Source organism: Amblyomma mixtum, chromosome 3, assembly GCF_055824585.1.
Source record: "Amblyomma mixtum isolate Tamu chromosome 3, ASM5582458v1, whole genome shotgun sequence".
In the NCBI taxonomy this organism is placed as follows: Eukaryota; Metazoa; Arthropoda; class Arachnida; order Ixodida; family Ixodidae; genus Amblyomma; species Amblyomma mixtum.
In genome coordinates, this window is record NC_143014.1 from 66,247,914 (window position 1) to 66,264,535 (window position 16,622).

Here is a 16,622-nt window from a genome sequence, read left to right on the forward strand (position 1 = left end):
GAGGGGCAGACGGAGCTTCCAGGGAGCCGCAGGATTAATGCTAGCCAGGCGCCAGCTATTACAGTTATGTCGCATCGCGGTACCACCAGAGGAGTTAGCACCGTGCCCTTTGAAAGACACCGACTCGAGGCCGCAAGTCAGAGTGAAATAACGGTAAGGCGGAGCAAAAGAAACGGCACAAGAATCTGGCGCCTGATTTGGACTCCAGGAAGGCCTTGATGAGCGTGTTACGGCTTCATTCTGGCGACGTGTACGACTTTGGACGTCAACTTTCTAGACAAGCAAGCAGTTGCATGTGGGAGCGCTTCGCAGTTGGCCTAGCTTAGTTGGCCTATAGCGCCTCATATGGGCTAAAGTAACAGCGCGGAAGCTTTGCGGAGCACCCTGCACACTGATAGGGCTCCGCACCCTGACTTTTTCACCGGGCTATAGCTGTGATCATCATTTTCTTGCTGGTAGCGGTTCGTTGTCAAGAAAATTGGCGGACGGCCTCTGCATGACGGATGAAGTGGCCAACACTTGTGACAGAGGAGCTAGCACCGTCTGGAAGCAACAATTTGTCCAGCATAACAATGGCTTCGCGACCGTGCACCAAACTGAACGGAGTGAATGGAGGTGAATCGCCATATATCTGCTGGTGAAAGCAAGAATGTTCCCGCAAACAAAAAAGACCAGAGGTCGTTTCATATGTTTCCCGCCTGCCACATGAGCTGAAAAGCTATTCGTCACATGGGTATAGCTATTTGTATTCGAATAGAAAAAGAACGGGAACGGAAAAATAGCACGACAGATTGTGAGATAAATCGCAGGGCCGTGCAAGATGGGAGTGATCTGCGGAGTGCCGATGAAATAAGGCAAAACAAGCACCGGCCAAACTGGACTATGTATCAGCAAGCCCATTCATGAACACCAAAAACGGCCTAACCAACTTGAATTTTTCGTTTATATCTCACGACTGCAACACGCGCGCTAAGTGCGAAACTTTAAGAGGGAGCTCTGTGTGACGAAGAAGAGAGCGACGCAACGAGGCGGTGCGTGCAGGACCTCTGTCGCCCGCTCCGTCGGGGCGAAGCTTACGCAAGCGACCGCATAATGAGACATACGCGATGTCCACCAGCGGATATGTGCTTCCGTCCGGTGCCTCCGCACTCCGGCTCAGTAAACACTCCGATAACGTCTTAAGAGACTGTGCACGGGGGAGCTAGTTGGTGACACATGGAGGATTAAAAAAAAAAAAAAAACCCACCCAAGGCACAGGACGTAGGACCGGCGGCTGAAACGCAGCGATGGGTGGATGAATGGAAGATATGAGCTTCCCCTTTGAATAGGGGTGGTGGCAGTTGCCAAGATGCTGTGCTTTTTTTCTTTTTTTTGTTTACCTGTGTTGTAAATTGTCATTAAAATTCGCCATTTTCTTTCAGTACGCTTTCCTACTCTTCTAACCTTATGTCACCTCTCTGCTTTTGAGCCGCCAATCTTCCAATCGCTTTTTGCTAACTTCCACCGCTGATTTATTTACATGACCGTTGTTATCTCTAAACCCTAGGGCCCCAGGAAGAGTGACTGCGCCTGCATTGACATCATATGGATATGCCATCGCATTCGAGTGGCACTGGGGAACCAGCGCCCTTACCCGACTTGTCACACATCTCGCTCTTGCAGTGTGCTTGCTGTAGCTCGCCGCGAATGTTGTTAGCTCTCTGTCGTTGAAAGGCAGATTGCTCTCTTAAAAAAAAAATTGCGTCTCTGTCGCACAACCGCGGCAAAAAGGATTATTTTCTCCGGTGGTGCAGCGGCAGCGGTGATGACCAAGCCGAGGCGAAGACAGATCACGGGGAGGAGTATTGTGTCAAAACTGCAGCGTGTACAGCTAGCAGGGGTCTGTTTGCCCCCATCCCCTGTGCACGTACGGGCGACGAGGGAAATTTTTCTGGAAGGTAGACTCGAGCAACGAGGAAAGCGACATGGGCAAAAAACTGCGCGCACCGCTCGTATCTTGCCGCCGTTGCTCGGGTTTGGCGCAAAATTTCGCGCACATGGAGCTCTGCTTTTATTCTCTAAAACTCATCTTGGCGAGACACAAAGCCCCGCTAACACGAGAAATTTTTTAGGCTCGCGAAACCATCAGAAAAAGAAATTATAGTCGATCAATGCAATTGATGCGGCTTAGTTTTGCTTTAACATTAGTGCTCCCCCGGATGGAGCAGCCGCTGCAGCTGAAGGCTTCAGACCGTGCGAGCGGAAGGTGTGACCCAGACCATCAATCACCATGTGCCACACCATCATCCACCCTTCGCATCCACAGTGGGGAACACGCCATACCCCCTCTCTGCTCTCCTCCACCCATGGCCTCTCACCCTTTGTGTTCCCTCTCCTACTTTCCATCTCCGGTAATTCACCTAGGGATTTCCCTCTCTCTACTTCGCCTCCTGCCTCTCTTCACCTCCCACTCTCTCCATCTTCCCTCTCCCATTTTCTCATCTCCCCACTCTCCTCTGAAAGCGGAGAGGGGAGTTCCTTCTCTCCACTTTGCCACCTGCCAACCGAGGCCTCAGATGGACAGACGGACAGATTTTTCCAGTATGAGCGTTTTAATGCTGACGAGGCGCTATTTTGTGAATGAAGTCGGCAATTTCAGCAGTAGCGGCACCGCGGGGAAAGGGTTTGGTCTTACAGTAGCTGCTGGGTTAATCGGCGGTGACAGCAGTGCACCTGTAACCTCGCACCTGCAACAAAAATCTCTCCGACAAATGGTAGACTTAATTAGAAAATGTTTATAAAGATGCGCTCTCACAGTAGCAGGGAGCTCGAGACGAAGACGAAGCCTCTATAGGGCGCACCATGAATAAGGCTAGCCAGGTGCCAACTAACACTGTTTGGCCACGGTGGATATCAGTTTGGCCGCATGGCGGCACCACCAGAGGGATTAGCAGTGTGGCAGTAACTTTTTATTCTGCTTTACTACCTTATGACCAGCCACGGGCTAGTAAGTGTGAGAATGAGCGAGAACTTCCATTCATTGCGAGAATGTGCGAGAACTTAGCTCAAATCAGCCTTTTGTGCTTTATTTAAAGTGTATGCAACCAGTGTTCTTGCATGTTATTTCACTTCCTTATTCTTGAATAATATATAACGTTCTGCAAGGCGGATAATTCTGTACGTACCCTGAAATTTGATGCTATCAAGGTTGCATATTCGAATTTCAGCGTGTCGCTTTTGTGTACTTTCTTCTTTGTTTTCAGGTGGCATTTCTCTTGGCCTAGGTGTTCGCTTGCCTGTTATTCGTGCGTGGGTTTATTTGCTTCGCTTGGTTTTTTATTCTGGCTTTTCCTCTCCAGGCGTGCGGTAGAGAAGCTTGCAAGAACCAAGGCATGCATGGCCACCATCCTAGGAACTGTTTTTTTTACACGAGAGACTACAGTCACGAAGAACTCCTCGGCCTTCTCAAGGTAGCGTCGCGCTGAATACTATTTCCCTTTTGTTACTAGGCCTTACTCTGCTTGACCTTTCCATTGCTGCACAAAGCGCTCTATTTCAAGGCACTGCAATGATAAAGACGATCATTTGTAACCACCTTGAGCTAAAATATATTAATAAGTCCGAAATATTGATGACCTACTTTATTTGTATGGGCGGGTTCACGGAAAGCGCCTGTCGGGGCAGTGCACTTTAGATAGGCGAACAGATTAGGTGCAGTTTTAGATCGTGATGGAATTGCACAGACCTTGGGATACTGCAATAACCTTTGTAAGAGACTGAAAGAAAGAAAAAACTTTTGCCTGAGCCGTTTATAAGATTTACCCCTGAACTTTACATTTCGCTATAAGCGCAGGTATTTGTACTTCACGTGCCAACGGCTGCGCCCGCTTTCAATCAGTCGAGTTCCTGAACTGCCCGATTTTTGTCAGCTAATAAATTTATCCTGCTTCATGATATTCTCCAGCATACACTGATGCGTCATAGATGATGTGAAGAAAAAGAGATCGACGGCATTGGTGGTAGTCGTGCCTGGAAATAACGTTTTTGAAGCGTGGAGCTTGAATGGCACGAGTATTTGGCCGCTTGCGATTGTCTATTTGTGTGGAAGACCTAAAGGCGCGATTCAGTCGCGAAAGCTATTGAAGAGAGGACTCATTCTTCCAGAATGCGTCTGTCGGTGTCGACGAAGAGGACCCCCCTGCAGATCCGACGCTCACCTGCTCCGTCAGTATCACCAACGACGAATTTCATGACTCACCATGCGGAGTGGCAGTTCTGAAAGCCAAAAAGTGCGAGTATGTACACCGCCGCTTTTTTTTTTTACATCGGGCAGCAGTGCTGAAACAATCGCTTTGCTTTCATGCATGGTAATTGCTCTAGAATGATTGTAGCACTGCGCAGGCTGAGAGAAAGCGGAGAAGGAATTCGCCAGGTTCCTTCATATTTCTGTTTCATGCTCTTGCTTGGGGCTTGAGAACGCGCTTATTGAGCTTAGGGGATATGCATATTGCTACTGCTGCATAAAGTCTGTCTGCAGGCGTATAGTTATTGTCCCCTGAACCCTGATCCGTACCACTGGACTTCAATTTCGACTTTCTTTTCGAAAGCAGTCATGCACAGCTACCATAGTCCTTGATAAAGTCAGCTATAGAATTCCAATAAGCAAGGGTGCCAGGCTGGGTGACACCATCTCGCCAATGCTGCCTGTTCACTGCCTGTTACAAGAGGTGTTCCGAAGCCTGGACTTTGAACAGTTGGGGATAAGAGTTAATGGAGAATACAAAAGTAATTCGAGATTCGCCGATGACATTGCTTTCCTGTCACTCAAGAGATGAACTACAAAGCATGATCAATGAGTCAGACAGGCATAGCAGAACGATGAGTCTAAAAATTAACATGCAGAAAACGTAAGTAATGTTCAACAGCCTCGCAAGGGAACAGCAGTTCACAATTGGTAACGAGGTGCTGGAAGTGGTAAGGAAATACGTCTACTTAGGACAGGTAGTGACCGCTGATCCGGATCAGGAAAAAGAAACAACTAGAATAAGAATGGGGGCGGAGCGCATATATCAGGTTCTCTCAGATCATGAATGGCAGTTTACTAATATTTTTTAAGAGACAAGTAGACAAGTATATATTGAGAGTCCGGAAACGGGCAGAGTGGGCGACGGAACAAATCGGGGTTAATGACATCATAGTCGAAATCACGAGGAAGAAATGGGCTTGGGCAGGGCACGTAATGCGAAGGCAAGATAACCGCTGGTATTTAAGGGTAACGGAGTGGATCCCAAGAGAAGGAAAGCGTAGAACGGGGCGGCAGAAAGTTAGGTGGGCGGATGGAATTAAGAGGTTTGCGGGCTTACGGTGGGCGCAGCTGACAAAGGATAGGGTTAGTTGGAGAGACATGGGAGAGGCCTTTGTCGTGCAATGAGCCCAGTCAAGCTGATGATGATGATTTTGAAAGAACCATGGCCCTCTCCAGAAGAAAGTTCGAATCTTGTTTTTCTCGCATATCACAAAGCCATGTTAACTTGCTGAGAAAAAAATGTGTGCATGTGCATGCGTGTGCTCATGTGGTTTAACGTCCCGAAGTGACATGTGGGCTCTGTACTGCGGGTGTTTTTAACCCTTTGACACGCCATGTACTCAACTGTGTGCAAAGCGAACTCGCAGCTTCTTCTGAGAGTGGGCTTTACCTAGCGGGGATTTATTTGTTTCAGGCGAATTTTGCACCCTTCTCGCAAATAAGAAAGTTTCTTTTTTATGCCATAAGCGAGCGCAGTAAATAATTTTGCGCATACATATTTCGCCACCAGTATTAGCATTTTTGTTCGCAATTTCAAATATTATGCGCGTTTTCTAAATACAAATTGTTTCGAGAAGAAGGTTGGGCGAGTTGGTATACATGATTCACAACAGCGCGCCAAACACGGACAAAAGGAAGACTAGACAACAGCGCTTGTTTTGTCTAGTCCCCCTTTTCTCCGTGTTTAGTGCACTGTTGTCAATCATGCAGATTGTTTCCACGGTCCTTCAGGTGTTTACTTGATAAGTCGTGGCATTTCCATGCTGCTATTTAAATCAGTTGTGACAGTTTGCATGAAATTTTGCTCATCCCCGCAAAAAATCAACCGCTAGTAAGACTTCGATTTGAGCTAGTTGGTTGTAGCATGACATGGTTTACGCAAAAAGCGTACTAGCGCTAAAAGACGGAGACAACACACGCGCCAGTCCTGTCTTGTGTGTGTTGTCTCCGTCTTTTAGCGCCAGTACGCTTTTTGCGTCAACCTCTAGTGTTTTGCGCTGGAAAAGTAACAAAACGTCTTTTTTAAGGCCTGAATATACTATTTATGTGGCAAAATATACAATCTCGATAGAAACAAAAATGACGCTTAAAGGGTTAAGGTGTTCTGGGACGTTTAGGCAGAAAAAAAAAAATAAAGAAACGCAGTCACATGATCGATGAAGTGTTCAGGAACTGCCTTGATTTAGATTTTAGTCGCTTTTCTAAGGACATCTACACAAATGTTGAACAGCGCTGCTGCCTGGATTCAGGAAACTTTGAAGAACATAGCTCAACACTGAGTACCATGCTTAATCATCTTCTGTGGGCAGGAAGCACTACAAGGAGTATCTCTGCGAATCGATTTTCGCCAACCGCGTTGACGTCCTCAGCCTCATGAACGAGCAGAAGCTGGAGCAAGAGCTTCAGAAGAATGGCAAGGCTGTGCCGCCGATTTCAACTGGAGACAGATTAACAGCGCTTCGACAGGTAAGGAGCGATGAAGCTATCGTTGTAATGCTTATGCTTTGCCATTCTACCCGCCAAGCCGAGTTTTACGGACGGGCCATATTCCTTTCTGAAGCTTACAAGCCATTTGGTTTGTTTGTGGGCTCCGGAGAGCGACTCGTATGACATCCTTGGTGCTAGAAATTTGCGGAGGGCGACGGGCAACTTTCTTCTCACTTCTCCCGAGCTTTGACGCCCAGAGCTACAGCTAAAGTTCTGTTGCGTGGCTCGGAGCGAACCGTATGGCCTGAAAACCTTTGAAAATGGCTGTACGTAACAGCTGTTGATGCCTAAATTTTTGGGCTTGATGAAATTGGAAAAAATATATACAGCTTATGCATTTTAATTCGGGAGAACGAATCTGTTTTTAGCTCATTTCGCTAGAGAGCGTGAGTCATACTCGCAACTCTTGGATGATTTGTTGTGTTTTTCCAACTCATCACGCTAAACTAAACTAAGATATTGACCTGCGATATATCCTAAAGGGCTACAAAAAATTGGTTTCACAGCAGCGCGCGAGTGCTGTCGGCAGTCACACGTAGGTCATGTACAGTGTCTTCCTTTGTCAACAAACACGTGAATGTCGTCATTGTGGCAGGGCTACTTGGGCAAGCGTTGACTATTTGCGTAGCCAAGCGCGAGGGAGGCGTCTTCTCATAAATGTGCCGCATTTTCGTCTTCACACTCTCTCCCCTTCCTTCTCCGTATCTGCTAGGATGGATCGTGCATATCGATGCACTTATGCGGTTGCGAAGTCGATAATTCGCTGTCGATATTGAAAGACAGTTAGAACGAAAGACACGCATACTAGATGCAGGACTTCTAGAAAGTAGGCGGACCTTGAGAGCCTTTCGGTAACTCTGGACTATTAACTCAGTCGGCTCACCTCAGAATGGCGCATTTGTGCTTTGTCATGGTTTTCAGGACTGTTTTAAGAAACCTTACTGATGAACTCAATATAGATCGCGAGAGACTTGCTTCGTTAGACCAATACGAAACGTTTACACGGTTATTTCATGCATTTATAATTTTGGATTACGTACAGTACTGAGTTTTAAAAGTTAATCGTCATCCAGGCGTAGGCCTGGCTTCAAGCGCAAGCTATAGTGACGTGGGCTACATGTTGCGTGAGGCGTGTGCAAGGTGCACTGATTACTCTGACAGGTAACTTTGTAATGTGGACTAGCCCAAACAGTACGGCTGTAGTTCTCAATACATTTGGCTAAAATCGTTGCCGCAAAGATTGTTCTGCCTCAGGAACGGCGCGATAGGATATTCATAATGAGGCGGCGCGAAGGGAGGGTGGGGGCAGCGTGAAGTAAAATCTTGGCCGCTATGATGCCTTCATGGAATTGGTCCTCATAAAGATCTACGAGAGCCATAATTGAATCCAAGAACGTTTAAGACACTTTATTTGCGAATAAAATCGCCTCGTCAGAGATTGAAGGCAGCGCCCGGCAGATTTCGCCTCCCCTTGGCGCTGTCCCTGTTCTGTACATCAGGACAGTGCGATGATACGGGGAATATTTTTTTCCCCTCTTCTAGGCTGTCGCTACGGCTGTGCCACTTGGAAGATAGATGTGGAGAAGACTGAACATTGCCGTCTACGTTCTCTTCGGCCATTGATTGGTTAAGTTTCTGCGCCTGCGGAATGAAGATACTTCTCGCTGCGTGTCTATGTTTTTGAAACGAAATAAACAGTTTCACTTGTTGTTCAACAAGTTCACTGCCGCATAATTAATTGCAAAATCAGGAATGAATTAAGGGAGGTATACTGCAAGCTCTGCTTTGGACACTGCGGCTTCATGAAACGATAAGCAAATAACGCTCGTACAAAATAGAGGATATTCAACGATTTACTTTCGATCTGCACACTTTATTGCAAGAATTCTGGATACACAGGTCTGTAATATATTTCTAAAGACCCATCAAATTATTAAAACGAGAGAATATTCATTAAGCCTTCCGTTAGCAGAAAGCTGGACATTTCGTAAGGTCGATCCTCATTGGTCGCTGGTCGCTTGTTGGCAAGCAGGCGAATTTGTTATTAAAGCTTCCTGAAGGAAAATCTGCGCACTAAAGGTTCTGTAAGCGTTATCGCACAATTTTCCTTTGAGAAACACTGACGTTTAGTTTTTATCTTCCCTGAATAGCCTTATTCAGAAAAATAAGTTTAAACTTTTCTGCGTTGCCAGTGTGCACATGAAATAAAAAAAAAGGGGGAACTGTGTGTAGAATATCAACACACTTGTTTCGAGCGCGCGAACGTTCTAGTCCGGCGTGTGGCCCTGAAACAAGTGGTCTCGGCTGCTTGCCCGAAAGACGCGGGTTCGAGGTCGGCCGCAGCGCCCGAATTTCGATGGAGGCGAAATTCTAGAGGCCCGTGTGCTGTGCGATGTCAGTGCACGTTGAAGAACCCCAGGTGGTCCAAATTTCCGGAGCCCTTCACTACGGCGTCTCTCATAGCTCTTTGGGACGTTAGACCCCAATAAACAAACAGTAAACAAACGAAACAAGTGGTTCGGGGCTCGAAAAGTACTTTTTAAGTATGTGCTGTGTGCTTCATTATGGGCTGTAGTTTGACGCTCCTTCACCGGTAAACTGTCGCTGACAAAGAAGTTCGCCTACACAGTCCGACTGAAGCACGCCGCCCGCTACTTTTCTTTTTTTCCAGCTGTGCTGGATACTGTACAACTTATAAACAATGGCACGTTAGAGATGAAGGAGGTGAACGTCAGCACAGTAACCACCGTAATAATTAACGGTACTTTGCTCCAACTAGCAACGAATAAATCGTCGACTTTAAATATAAAAAGAGAGAAGGTACGTAAAGACGGACACGCAAAAGTACGTATCACAGCGACCACAATACGAAAATCTGCTCACACGGAGCGTGGAATACAACACACGCTAAATGGCCCTGTAGGCACATTTTGAGTGCATTTTGAATGACGCAAATCTCCACGAACTGCGTAAGTCTTTCCAACGAAGTACGGGCTCCAGCATAATGCTTACAAATATTTGTTATTACCTAGCTTTCGAGCGGCTTGCAGTGTTTTGTGCAGTTTTTGCGGTGCTTTAGTTTTCGGAAGCCTGGACTGAGCGTAAAGTTTGACATTGATGTTCCAGTGAACAGTGTAATACATCGGAGACAAGATGACCCCCACAGTCCCTCCGGCGTTTTCCAGTAGGAGGCCGTTTCTTGGAAGAATAACGAGCACAACCCACGGATAGGTGGCGCACGCACCACTTTTGAGAGAGTGGATTTTTTTAAATTTTATTTGTCGCCTTATGCGTGCATCTATTCGAAAAGAACTGAATGAATTATGCAGCAGTGCCTCGTTGTCACTAATTACTCAACAAAAAATGTAGCATCTGAAAAATATGTCCAAGTCGAAACGTTGACCTTAACTGTACCTCGCTGATTCGCTGCAGTGGTGGGAAGCTCTGACCAGGTGCACGTCCAAGTCTTGCCTCCTAATGTAGTTTAACATTACTACGCGTTTGTGACAGCAGCTTCTTTCGTACTCCTTCCTCCGCCGTCTCTATCCGAACTGCTGCGGAGTACTCACGCAAAACTTCAACGACAGCGAAGCGATTATATCTCTCTGTACGCAAAAAAAAAAAAAACGCGTTCCACAAATGAGGTTACACTAGAGAACAGTTAAGAACTTCGCGCCATAGATATCAGCGTGATGAGGCAGCTTCACTCAATACAGAGTCTGACGAATTCAAGTTTCCTGGACATTCAACATGGAGTGCGATGAATCTTCAACATTTGCCGTTCTTCCGGATGCTTACCTGGGATGGTACACAGTCGGTATCCCAGGTGCATGGGATACCGAAAGTTTATGAACACTTTAGGCATATAGAGCTTTGTGCTTTGTAGTATCGTAACCAACATTTTTGAACCGGAATTACGAATCACGAGGTTTGCTTGGAAGGCAGCCTGCCAGGCTTGATATCCTGATCATCTGGCCGCTTACCGGAGGGAACACCGCAGAGCATGCATGAGTCATCACTTTCGTTTTAACCCGCTCAGTGTGCAGTGAGATGCCACCGAAATGGGTTAGCTAGGCGTGTTGTCGACACATTCAAATGGCGGAGCAACCCGATCGACGAATTTGCATCATGCTGCGCTTCATGCTGAGACATTGATCCCTGGAAGCTGTTTAAATGGTAAGTAAATCTGCTGGAGACGGTTCTATGAGCGAAACGAAAATAAAATTCTTGTTACGGTGCTCGGATGCTGAGCCGACGGACGCAGGTTCGATCTCGGCCGCGGCGGTCGCATTTCGATGGAGGCGAAATGCTACAGGCCCGTAGCTGTGCGATGCCAGTGCACGTTAGAGAACCCCAGGTAATCTAAATTATTCCGGAGTTTTACGGCGTCCCTCATAGCCTCAGTCAACCGGAATTCTCCAATCATCCCAAATGGGCGATAGATGCATGGCAGACAGATTCTTATATGGCCAAAACGCTGTTGCAGTCACAAAAACATAGCGCTCTGAAAATTCCACGTGCTTAAGCCTCACCTGAAAGAGTTTTTAGACCATCGACAAGATAAACTGCAACGCGACGCAGAAGCTGGCGAAGTTACACGTGAGGGCTTGCAGGTTGCTTCGAGAAGGGACAGGAACGATGGGTTGAGTCAGCTTCCAAGTCGCGTAGAGCCGCGTGGAGCCGCGCAGGCTCTGAGCCGCACGCAGGCTCTGAGCCGCACGCAGGCTCTGAGCCGCACGCAGGCTCTGAGCCGCACGCAGGCTCTGAGCCGCACGCAGGCTCTGAGCCGCACGCAGGCTCTGAGCCGCACGCAGGCTCTGAGCCGCACGCAGGCTCTGAGCCGCACGCAGGCTCTGAGCCGCGCAGGAATCGGCGGGTGAATTCGAATGCGCTTGCCAAGAATGCGGTATCGGTTCTATTTTGAGTCGCCGATTATTCAGACGACAGAACATACAATGAATCGCAACGATGGTAACGTGGCCCATCAGTGGAGCAGAGGTTACCGTGTCCACGTCCCTACCCAAAGGACGGCGGTTCAATCTGCTTGATTACCTTTTTTTTCAGTGAAAATGCTTTTCTACGCCACTACGTCCTAGCGATCAATCAGAATTTCCCATTCACAACGACGGCGACGCCAAGTTTTCTGCCTAGCGCGACCTTTAACGCTGCCGCGTTAATATACATATTCCTGTTGCGTTCCTTCATAGCATTTGAATGAAATTTAAATGCTTTTATGTCTTGGATTGCTAGAAAAGTTAGCTGACTTGTTGAGGGTGGCGAAGACAACTATACAGTGTATTTGCATTTTGTTCAACGTCAGGAGAAAGCGTCTCTCTCGGCTCTGCTCGTTGCCGACTTTTAGATATAGCTCTCATTCCCTAAAGTCCCTAGACAGAGGACGGCCTGCCGAGGAGGGACTATCCTGTCAAGTTCATTTTGACTCCCTCACTTGTGGACATGCTCCCCCCTCCCCCTGTCATGTGTTTGAGCTTGAGGGAGAGGAGGATTCCATCTAGGTTGCGTATAGATTACTGCTCTAGGTCAGCATGTGGCGTTCGCATGGTCAGCTGGTGGTAGACACATATTGACCATACCAGTTTTTCATAAGACCCGACGCGCAAGGCAGGCACGCGGAGTGGGGGGAACCGCCACGGTGATTGAAGCCAGGTGACACCTCTCTCCGGGTGGTCCATAGGGGAAGACCTGGGAGCAATCTTCGTCGAGGAGAGGTGCACTTTGTATCCAGGAGAAAAGGCTGTGCTGGATGCTTCCAGGCGAGACCTGCGGTAGCCTTTCCTAACAAGCTATAGAGCTTGTGCGGAGTCAGCTCCAAAATTCAAGCAATTGCAAAGTACAACTTGTACGACTGTCCTCGGCAGTGAAGGTACAGTTTGATAATATTAAATTGGTTACTGTGTGGGTGAGCCCAACTTCTACTGAATATAAACTGATATTGCTAAAAATGATTGACCTTCACTTCTGCCGCAAACTGGAACATTAGAATTCCCAAATGCTCCGAGCTGGAAACATAAGCATTTATATAATATACGAAGCACCCAAAATCATTATATGAATTGTATTTCAGGTGTTTAGAAGGTTTCTCTACCAACTATGCAGCTAGTAATGCCTATTTTCATAGCCCTGCACTTTTCTCCGTCTCTTTTTTTTCTCGCGCTCGTTAGCAGAAGGATCGCTTTCTCGGGCGTGAGGCTGACATAACTGTGTAAATGGCCTCCTGCGGAGCTCTGCGAAAGCTTCCTTGAATAGCAGGTATGGCGGCCTGCGCCCCATCAATCAATCAATCAATCAATCAATCAATCAATCAATCAATCAATCAATCAATCAATCAATCAATCAATCAATCAATCAATCAATCAATCAATCAATCAATCAATCAATCAATCAATCAATCAATCAATCAATCAATCAATCAATCAATCAATCAATCAATCTTTATTTCCGATGCCCAGGAACAACCCTATCTTGGTGCTGGTACACCATACACAGACACAAAAATGTACATTCACTTCCCATAAAGGAAAATAATGAAGTGAAGTATGGCAGCAGCCAAGGCGATAGAAAAAAAAAGACGTATAAACTAGGCCTTTGCTTTAGACAAAGGCGTAAAAGCGAACAGAAAGCATAACAAAACGCCAAAATATGAACACAGCGAGAACAGCGGCAAATGAAAACTGCTAGAACAGGCAACAGATGTATAAGTAACAAACAGAAACAACAAACAAAGGCAATGAAAACAAAGGACGACCTTTCACAGGAAAACACAATCAATAATAAATAAATCCAAATATGAACGAATAAGAAATCTCTAAAATGTACATACAAGCTAGAAATACAATCAAACACGATAAGGAAATATAATTAGTGCACGCGTTACAGACAGTCCCCGACGCGTGTAGAAAGTTTTCGGATATATCAAGGTGAGGACAAAGTGAATTAATTAACTTTTGCATTCTAATAATAATAATAATAATAATAATAATAATAATAATAATAATAATAATAATAATAATAATAATAATAATAATAATAATAGTAATAATAATAATAATGTTTATTGCACAAAATTCACTACAACTTCACAAAGAGGCGGGCCCGTCAAAGCCAACATGAGGCTTGTTGGACTTGGCCCAAAATAAAACCATTTCAGGTGCAGTCTGATAGCCACATGTATAGACACAGTTGGAACATGAGAGAAAAGGAATCAGGGTGCTATTGAAGAGATACATATAAAAAAATACCACTTTGTAGGCGGCTCACTGACAAGGAGTATTCCACTTTATAGGAGGTTGATTGACAAGGAGTGCAGGACAAAACAAAGAAAAGAAAGAAATAAGTACAAGTGATAATAAAGTAATAATAACAATACCCTATTATGATAGTACCAGGTCCACGATCAAAGGGAAGGCGCAGAATAAGGTATTCGCAGCTCTGGGCTTTCTGACAATTATTGCATAGTTGCGCTGTGCGACGCGTTCTCTATGTGTTACTTTGGTAGCGCTATTATGCACGACTCCAGGAAAAACCAACTAACCCAATATGAAACGCTATTAGTGTACGGCCGTTAGGGAATGTCAGTGCTTTTGGCGTGTGATTGTGGCGGCGCGTACAAAAGTTGGCCTACAGACTCGATGGCATAATAAAAGATTCGCCATTGTAAACTAAAGACAACTCGCCGTCAAGAAAATACCGCCTGAGCTTTTATGAGCAAAAAATTCTCGCATGTGCCCCAAAAAGGAACGAGAATTCACTTGAGAGCACTTGCGAGCCAAAGTGCTCTCATCTGCCCAAGCCCTCCACGAGGGTATTCTGTTACACAGCCTCGCCTTCCAGGAAAGAGTGGGTTGTTAGAAGGAGCAGGTACGCGGGGAAATCTGACACCCGTGTTCCACACATTGACACAAGCAGTTTAATAATGAAATGCTTTCAGCTCAGATTATCGGCAACGTCAGTCTGACATCGTCCGGAAATCGCGGCGAAGTTGACGCCGATAGTTACGGTTTCCAAAGCCAAGATTTCAGACCAAATTGTCTCCCCGTAAAAAAAAAAAAAAGTAGCCTATCTCGTTGTCGAGATTAGGCGCGAGCGTTAAATGCGATGCAGGAAAGGTGTCCCACGTTCTAGGACGGCTCCCTGCCGAAGACACTGGCTTCCAAAGTGCCGCGCGTTCCTCCGCTGGCTCGACTCGTTGAACGGCCGTAGCGTTGATCAGGGGGTCGTGCGGTAGCGTTCGCTAGAACACACACAATGGTGGATCTACGGCACAGACTGTTCAGCAGTGCTAAACACTTCTATAAAAGTTCCGCGTCTGTTCGTTTTGTAGTTCCAAGCTGGGGCGCACACAAACACAACCTTAAGTTTTACATCCGAGTCATTGCCACGTCGGCCTGCACTCCGGCTTTCGAGCAATGTGGAATAGGAATCGCCGTAACACGCAATGCTACGCGCTGCCGCCTGTAATTCGAGAAATCTTCGCCTCCCTTTGGGTGCCTTCGAAAGCCGGCTTTGCGCGCTTTTGTTCTCGGCGCGCCGGTTCTTTTAGCGCTCACCGAGCTGTGTACCATTCCGGAGGAAAATTTCGAAGTGTTCGGCGTCATATTCGACCTCAGATTCAACGCGGTTTTTCGAGGATGTTTGCCTGAGTTTGCCGAGAATGGGAACTGAGAGCATTTCGCGCTAAAAGGAAAAAAAAAAATGAATAGTCATTACACAACTGGTAATGCGGAGAATCAATACTAGCTGGCATGCGACAGTGGTTACGCATATAAATATATGCAGCACATGCGGGACGCCCGTCCCTGCCCCTCCCCTGCTGCTCTCCTCCCTGCCACACTCGGGTGTACGGGCGCTTTCTGACGATAATAATGATGACGACGGCGACAAACAGGCTTTGCTCTCGTCTTTCAATAATTAGTGTGTGACAGTTGAGTACTAAAAAATGAAATCGAAGCGCCTGTCTTTCTGGAAGCATCAGCACAAAACTTTCCCTCGAGACTATCCGCAACCATTTTCGCAATTACTGTGTGCATTTTGAGAGAATTCGACGAGCGAAAAAATTGCCATACTGGAGCCGAGTTTCTCGAAGGGTCGCGAAGCACACCACTGCACGTAATTGGCTTAGTTATAAAGAATAATTTTAGTTCAACTAACTTTCCCTGGCTCTTTTAAATCCAAGTGAGAAAAAAATTGTTTTCGCTCTCTTTAGTTCACGTATTCGCAAGAAGCGATGAAGCGATTCGCAAGAAGCAACACGATGACAGAAAATGCACAAATTGCATTATCTCTCCAAAAACGAGTGTCAAGCTTGGTGCCATTTTTACGATTACAAGGTTCCTAACGCGGCACCGTCAAGAGAAAACTCGTAGTAGTCCGTCGGCGTTGTGTCGAGGAACACTTTGGATTGGTCGAAGAGGGGGCTACGTCACAAGCGGAGGCGGAATTGAAAATTGATTAAAACATTAGAAAACTGGCGATTTCAAGGTCGCAACATGACTGAAACGTCATTAACACACGTAAGTTTATAAAGTAAATTAATGTGCTGAAAAGAAAATTGGGGTAATTAGTCAGGATTCCAACCTCTGACCCCTGCTTTGCGCGCCAGACAACCCTATATCACATAGGCACGTTCGTAAGGCTTAGTTAAAGTGGGGCTTTATATGCATGTCGTGTGGTCTTTCACATAATGATTGTGATTGCTAAAGAGGAAACAGTGTCTGTTGGCATGAGGAGCCGCAGACGGGACCCATTAATTTTTTTGCCGTCAACTCGTGCTGATGGGACCACTCGCTGTTCATTTGGTACAACAGAGATCCGAAGGTTTGTTGCCCGGTAT

The 16,622-nt window shown here is 46.4% G+C and overlaps 1 protein-coding gene across 1 annotated transcript in view; it reads left to right on the forward strand.

Moving 5' to 3' along the window:
- The window catches only part of LOC149350487 (E3 ubiquitin-protein ligase lubel-like), a 30,859-nt gene extending 22,367 nt beyond the window's left edge, over positions 1-8,492 (forward strand). The window contains exons 9-12 of the mRNA XM_089579512.1: positions 3,339-3,449; positions 4,144-4,274; positions 6,595-6,751; positions 8,315-8,492. Coding sequence (XP_089435638.1) covers positions 3,339-3,449; positions 4,144-4,274; positions 6,595-6,751; positions 8,315-8,347 — 432 coding nt within the window. The 3' untranslated portion in view covers positions 8,348-8,492. The remainder of the gene's footprint in view (positions 1-3,338; positions 3,450-4,143; positions 4,275-6,594; positions 6,752-8,314) is intronic.
- Positions 8,493-16,622: the final 8,130 nt, after the last annotated feature.